This window comes from Benincasa hispida, chromosome 8 (genome assembly GCF_009727055.1).
Source record: "Benincasa hispida cultivar B227 chromosome 8, ASM972705v1, whole genome shotgun sequence".
NCBI classification, from domain to species: Eukaryota; Viridiplantae; Streptophyta; class Magnoliopsida; order Cucurbitales; family Cucurbitaceae; genus Benincasa; species Benincasa hispida.
In genome coordinates, this window is record NC_052356.1 from 29,948,240 (window position 1) to 29,955,758 (window position 7,519).

General features: G+C 34.3%; 1 protein-coding gene across 4 annotated transcripts; it reads right to left on the reverse strand.

Annotated features, from left to right (window-relative positions):
* Positions 1-698: 698 nt before the first annotated feature.
* LOC120083198 (TLC domain-containing protein 4-like) lies at positions 699-6,363 on the reverse strand. Of its 4 annotated transcripts, none has more exons than XM_039038843.1 (9): positions 6,019-6,363; positions 4,667-4,890; positions 4,448-4,536; positions 4,219-4,357; positions 1,995-2,069; positions 1,800-1,921; positions 1,630-1,705; positions 1,336-1,395; positions 699-1,139 (listed from the first exon to the last, which is right to left on the reverse strand). In XM_039038843.1, the coding sequence occupies exons 2-9, from the start codon at positions 4,802-4,804 to the stop codon at positions 1,014-1,016; spliced, it is 825 nt and encodes a 274-aa protein (XP_038894771.1). In that variant the 5' UTR covers positions 4,805-4,890; positions 6,019-6,363; the 3' UTR covers positions 699-1,013. The 4 variants fall into 4 exon arrangements, with proteins under 4 accessions (XP_038894771.1, XP_038894770.1, XP_038894772.1 ...); XM_039038842.1 differs by having other exon boundaries at positions 5,897-6,363; XM_039038844.1 differs by lacking the exon at positions 6,019-6,363 and adding an exon at positions 5,753-5,770.
* Positions 6,364-7,519: the final 1,156 nt, after the last annotated feature.

The window sequence follows — 7,519 nt, forward strand, 5'->3', positions numbered from 1 at the left end:
ACATTTAAAAATGAAAACATTTGATAAACAAAAATATAAAAGTTTGAAGGGCAAAAATGTCATTGAGGATCCCTTGTACATGAGTGTCCTAAAAACACAAGTAGCAAAGAGACATCCAAAATATACATAATCAATATTTCACATTACTGCTAAACAAACAGAGTGATGCAATACTCATCCATGGAAATCTTAGATTTCCACTAATCAAACAACCAATGCTTTTAAGTTCTTAATGCTTGTCATCTTTTGGTCAATGTTTGCTTGTTTTATTGGTTTAGATTGTAGCTTGATAAAACATGATTTAGATTAGAAATATAACTTGCATGACTGAGAGTTATTTTGACATCAGAGATGATTATTTAAATAGCTTTCAACCAATACATTTTCTGTAGACAACCTGTCAAACCTAGAGATTACTAAAGTGTTTGAGGTGCCATTATCAATGTTATTTTATGGTTCTAAACATATATTTGACACACATCCTTCAATTTACCACATTCCCAGGATTATTTTCCCTAGCACCCAAAAAGTTTGCACATCAAGATTGAGTTTACGAAGACATCTCAACAGTGGATATGATTATTGAATAAGATTTCAAACCAACTATTTGGAGATTCATATAACCATAAGAGAATGTAGGAGAAAGGTAAAACAATGCCTGAGATTATGAAGGGACGATAAAGAAGAGATCCAAAACATAACTGAATACCAAAAATAAAAAATAAAAATAAAAATATTGCTGTAGTATCATCACCTTTCTTCCATACATTCGTATGTATGCATATTCTTCAAGAAAAAAAATGGAACTATACAGAAAAAATGGATTGGTACACAAATCTGAGAAGATGAAAACGACACTAAATGTCAACAAGTTTAAGTTATTTTGAACCATTTACAACACACACTACATACCATCAAATTCCTTTTTCTCCTCAATCCAGTGTGTAGATGTTAAGAAATAGACCCAAGAGAGTAAAGAGGAAGAGAAATCGACTAGGAGAATATGTTTCTCATCACCTCTTTGATATAGTTTTCATTAATCCCTTAACAATCTTTCCGAACCACATCAAGTTCATCATACCTAGCACTGTTGGCACTCCAAATACCAAAAGATATCCAATTACATGCATCTTAATTACCTGCAGGAAAATATTACTTGGTGAGGTGGCATATTAGAATTTATACTTCTAAGCTTCCAGTCTGTTGAACATCAGAACCATATAATAGTATCTTGAGTTATTTCCAAAAGCTGGAATGAGATGAATACGTAACCACTGAAAAATTCCGGTTAAGTAGTGAAAATTTCATGGAAACGCATAATTGATCTTAAAATACCTGATCATAGTGCAGGTAAACATGATAGAATGTGTAACCAAACAGCAGTATGCGAGCAACCTGTTTTATACAATTATCAGCAAGCATGTAAAAATCAATCCAGGTACAAGATAATTTAATCATAATAGAAGATTTAGGATAGCACCACATGCTATGGTAGTTTACGTTTGGTTAAGTTAAATTAAATCCAATTCGTTAGGACCATTTAGGATGCCTTCAAGCTACAGACAGTCATGTTTGTGCCATTTTTGTGAAAATAAAAGAGAACAGGATAGGCTTCAGATAATAACTCACCAGCCATGCAAAAAATATTACAATGCCATTAATCAAATATGCACAGGATCTCTTCATACCAGCTGTATCAAGATACCTTCAAAAAACATGAACGTTTTTCAAAAAAAGAAATAAATTAAGAGGCAAAACTTTAAAAAAAATAAAAAATCAATACCATATTGAAAACCTACCATCTCATATTAATCTCAGGAGTTGTAATCTCCGAGATGAGGACCATATAAGTATAGAGTTGCCCTTCTCCAGAAAAAACAGAGTATGCTACTGCTAGTCCGGAAAGAGAGTGGTGGACAACCTATCATCAGAGTTTCCTAATTACGCACTACTCTTATCAAATTTGAAGGCCTATCAGCGGAGAAGGTACTTACATACTCCATCCCACCTAAGGAAGGATACAGCCAAACAATCAATCCAAGATCTGCCAAGAAGTACCCAACTGAAATCTGGAAAAAGTACGTGATTAAAATATTGGTTAAGATTTAAGAAAAATTCAAGGAAAACAGAACAGAAGGTCAAATGCCTCAAACGGCTACCAAGCAGTCCCAGAGAGCTTAGAAGGTCTATCATAGACATTATCCTCAAATCAGAAACAGAAAATCAAACATTGCTCTCCAATTTGAAATCAACGGATTCATGTTCACAAATGGATATAGAAGCAGAAATGCTTATAAAGCAGGCCAACCCATCCAAGATAATCTTGGGTTAGAAAATGAACTTGCATGTAAATAAGTAAGAGATCCTTGAGAGTCCATGATTCTAAGAAGATTGTATTAGGAGGACACATGTACTAGAAGTTCACAGTTTCAGATATCAAAGGCAAGGCCTCAGGCCAATCGACAAGACAGACACAGACTGGTATTTTGAGGAGACAGAATTAGCAATAATCCTCACAGAACAGTAAAACCAAAGCTCCTTCCATTTTTTCCAAGATTTTAACCTCTAGTGGTGATGGGTTCAAAATGGTAAAGTAATGCTCAAGTGAAAGCCTTAATTGTTGGTTGTGGGGTTTTCAGGAGGAATTTTGATGTGAAAATCTTGAAGAGTGGCTGAAGGGTTGGAGGTCTCCTTGAAGATTTATGTGGTTGCTTTCTTTCATACTGAAGACTCAAGGGTGTGGCTAGCAGGAAAATAGGAGTGTAAGCTGCACCTCTCTCTTCTCGATGAGCTAATGCTAACCTTTTGATTTGGTGTACAAGTATCCTAGGAAGCCTAAGGTGTTTTTGTGGCCTTTATTCCACAACGATGATTTAGGAATTACTTCTATTCCAGTAATTTCAGGCAAGTAATATCAAAAAACTGTTAGCTACTTATTAGCATAATCAATACCATAGTTACTCCCAATTTATTTTGATTATAACCTCTCAACTCAGCAACGAGCTTTTTCTACTACACAGAAGAGTATGGGCTATAAAGTGCATGGGAAAACACAGAATAATAAGGGAGGTAGTAGCAGGCCTCTCAACAGCCTAGTGCTTGAACCATTGCTCAGTACAGCCTAGTAGATGTCTAATGTGTCCTAAGAAAGAGTGCCTATCAACTAGGGCAATATAACTACTGATTCTGGGAATGAAAAAAAGTGAAAGCATGGAAGGGAGGGAGAATCCGAGAGATACAATTAGATTTTGTAGCTACAAGACTCCAGCTATAGAAATACATGGCCAAATCTCCTGCCTACTTACTGCGACCAATTTCTCTACCTACGAGTATTTGGGGGAACATTACAGGAGATTCTTTTGAGGATTACCCAAAATATGATGAACATGAACAACATCTCATTGTCGCAAATGTATGTCCAACTATGGCCGTTTCATGTTGGATTATGCAGGTGCCCTCATTCAACTAATTATAATACAGAAGGTTTTTATTCTTGGTCAATTACTGTTTTCGTTATTATAAAAAAAAAAAATTTAAAAAAAAAAAAAGTGTTGGAGCGAAGATCCAATATTTTGAGTAGTCCTCTCTTTTTTTCTTTTCTTTTCTTTTCTTCTTTTCTTTTTTTGAGGATCTCAGTGTTGAAGGAAAGATCCAATATCGTTCTCATTCTATTAGACAACACATCATAAATCATCGTTTTGCAACCTGTTTGCATTGCCTTACTGATGCTATAATGAATAGCATGGTTGAACTGGAAAGATCCAGTATTTCATGTTTCCCAACTCCAAGTAGCTATTGGGATACTGCAAATTTCCAAGACCTTGCAAACAAACCAAGTAAAAACTTCAAATAGATTTTCCAACCTGAGATAGTCCCAGGAGCATGACCTTTTCTTTCCGCTAACCCTAGTAAAACTGAAGTTCACTTCCGCTTGAAGAATCAACGACTGTTGGAGTCTACTTGGGAACCATAAAAAAAATATGGGCTCAATTTCCTGAATTTCAACTTGTCCTTGAGGTGAAAAGACGGCAATAGGTATTGATAGCTAAAAACCGCTGCTAAATAATTCGTTGGTTAGTTACACCAGAAGTTATCAGTTCTGTTATGATGGGTGGATAAAATGGTTAGCACATAGCTACTGGATGAGAAAGAAACAGGCAATAAGAAATTTCAAAATGCAGCTGATATCCATTTAAGATTAGCCAATAGAAAGCTTACCCCCAATATGAAAGTAGACAACGTTGAACTTTGAAAGGTAACAAGGCCAGCATGACGCTGGTCAGAGAAGAGATCTGACCAGAAAACGAAGTATAATGACATAATTGAGATATAGATTGCATGAATAGTGGACATGCCGCTGTCAATTTTAGTTTGAATATCAGTAATGGCCACAACAGTCCACTAAATAGATTATGGAGGAAATGGACAATAACCGATATGGACTCACCGGTTATTCCACTCAACTCGTTGGATTTTTGTAAGACCCAGATAACTCTTGAAGTAAAAATTGCTAACTAATTGTGTGAGATCATAGACCTGCAGGAGGAAAAATAAGAAATTGGAAAGAGCAAATGGTAAGGAAATGTGCCCTATTTGAAGAGAAGCATTAAACAAGGGCAGCATTGTTGCCTTCTATATCCAGCATGAGGTAAGATAAGCCACATACCAATTTACAAGCAAGCATGCCTCCAAGGACAGAAGTGAATGGGACAAAACGGTCTGCTAACAAATAGTTCTTCACTAATGCATCAGCTTGACTTTGGTAAGATTTAATAGCCATTACAGTCTTCAAAGACATTGCCATTGTGTTGTTTGACTACATAACATTCAGCAGATCGCAGTACCTTAGACTGAATTAACTATTTGCTCCCATGCTCCATGTTGTTATCCCTTCTTGACCAAATATGAAGAAGTTAGTAAGAAAGATATATAAAGAATAGTGATAAAAACATTTGTGCATAAGAAATCAGGGTCCACAAGTGACAATTAATCTCACAAAAGAATTTGGATCAAGGCACCAAGAAGAGGACAATAACATAACAACGTCCAAAATCTAGCCCACTCCTTATTCCATCTCATAAAACTCCGCTACGCATTCAATCTGAACTTCGCACAAAAAAGCACATCAATCATTTTAGCTAAATTGGTTCCATAGTTTTTCTTTTTCTTATGGGATCAATAATTAAATGCCCCCAGTCTAGATCTGTCATACAAATATTTAATTACACAACTATGTGTAGAAATTTCCAATTTGAGACACTAAACCGTGCAATGTCAAAAAATGTCATCCTAAAATCTACACAGTCGCAACATAACCATATGGACCATTTTGACAAACAGCACATCCCATTTACTCTTCTCATATATGTTTACTCAAGCAGTAGCTGTCACTGTATTCAAGTAATCTTCAACTTTCATTGCATCCTGAAGATCTACAATAATTCCCTTTGAACAGTACGAACTCCAATATAAGGACTTGAACAGAAACGAATAAGAAACAGCAAACTAGAAGGGAAAAAAATTTGAACAATCCAACACGCATAGAAGATCAAATGTTTCAGCAAGACAGAATTTACTAGAACAGAACGAAAGAAGACTGTCTAAAAGAGAGATGATGCTCACTCATTGAATTTAAACAAACTGCAGGAGGGTGCGATTTCTAAAACAAAACCCCAAAACGCCAAAAAATAAAAAAAAAATAAAAAAAAGGCTTATCACCAGGTAAGCTTAAAGATCAGATGGTGGAACTTACAGCAAGCACACAAATTCACGAGTATAGAATAACAAACTAAAAGATCCCATCAAAATAAAGGATCAAAATGCAGATGGGTAACCCAGAAAAACGTCAGAAAGAAGGGAAATCATCGCCAAAACAAATAAAAGATGGAAGCAATACCTCATAAATGAAAACCCCAGATCACAAGGAGATGCAGAAGGGTTTTTTTTCCCTTTTTCAAAGATAACAAAATGGGAAGAAAACAAAATAAGATAATCTGTAAAGGAAATGCAACAACCGACCGGTACAAAAGAACCGTGAGGTTCAATCAATGTGAAGCGTTAGGAATCTTCAACCGCAACGAAACAATCTAAAAGGGGTAAATCAAGGCAAGATAGAGAGAAATTAGAAATTATAATAGCGTATGGGGAATTGGGTAATGCAAAATGCAAGTGGGTTTTGCTAATCAGCAATGGATTTGAGTGTCCAGAGATGAGATCCTCGTGTTCTTGTGGATTCAATTGCATTCTATCCAATCCTTTGCTGTAGTACTAACCGAAGGAATATGATAGCTTCGCGCCTTAGCCGATGATTTTTCTTTTTTCTTTTTTTCCCTTTAATCGGCCCGTTATTTATTACATACTTTAATGTGCATTGTTAATTAACATATAAAAATGGAGTCTTCTTTTAGGATTAGTCGGTGTAGGATTGAGGAAATATTAAATTATACTCAACCCTTAGTTGTGTTCCATCAATGACAATCCGAAAGAATCTTACATTAGTTATTTTTTTCATTAAGATAAAGAAACTTTAAAATATCAGTTTGGTTTCACATTAGGTTAAATTTTAGTTTCACTATTTTCAATAAATCTTAAAATTAGTTCTTCTAGGTTACACAATTCAAATGTTGTTTTTTTATAGATATAAATATTAACTATCTAAAAACTAAATATTCGAGATAATTAAAGTTTGTATTTTATTATGAAAAATAATTAATATACCTTTCAAAAAAAAATAATTAATGTCTGGAGATTAAATATATGTGTTTAATTTATCATGTACATATAAACTAAAATTGAATGATTACTTAAATGTAAGAAAACAATTAATGTAGTCTTAAATTAAATTTAGTATTATTTAGTCATCGTTTGGTAATCATTTCGTTTTTTTCGTTTTTGGCTTTTGAAAATTAAGTTTATTTCCTCTCCCAATTTCTTATAATGATTTATATCTTTATCAAGTACAAATGGTTGAATTCTTAGCCAAATCCTAAAAATAAAAACAAGTTTTCAAAAGTTATTTTTTTAGTTTTCAAATTTTAGTTTGATTTTTTAAACCATTGGTAAAAAAACATAACTAAGAAAAAATTTGGATGTGGAAGTAATATTTATGAACTTAATTTTTTTAAAAAAAAATACCAAATAATTACCAGATGCCTTAGTATATTGTTATACTAATTAGTTATTTAATCATTTAAAATAAACGAAGCCAAACGGAGCTCTAAAAACATCAACCAAGGAAAAGAAGGAAAAATGATCATTTTGCCCTAGAAGAGAACGCCGTGATGCAAAAACAAGTAGCTCCACCTACCATGTCATATACTTCAAGAATTGGGGATCTAACGCATATCTAGTTTGTGTGAATGCCTTAGTTTTGTGGAAAAAAAATAAAAAGTGAAAAGTGGAAGGAAAGTGTCACAATCGTACTTGAATGAAGTAGATTGTGACCCCACTAATACAGACAGTGTTGTGGCAACACACAAGTACCGACACGTCTGGCAAAGACAGAGGGCTAAGAGAAATG

What these genes read in the sequence shown, in the direction of transcription:
- LOC120083198 (XM_039038843.1), bottom strand. Translation starts at nt 4,804, where the DNA reads ATGGCAATGTCTTTGAAGACTGTAATGGCTATTAAATCTTACCAAAGT. An exon ending in CGAGTTGAGTGGAATAACCG is followed by an intron (nt 4,358 to 4,447) that starts GTGAGTCCATAT and finishes TAAAATTGACAG; the next exon opens with CGGCATGTCCACTATTCATG. An exon ending in CCTGAGATTAATATGAGATG is followed by an intron (nt 1,706 to 1,799) that starts GTAGGTTTTCAA and finishes TGTTTTTTGAAG; the next exon opens with GTATCTTGATACAGCTGGTA.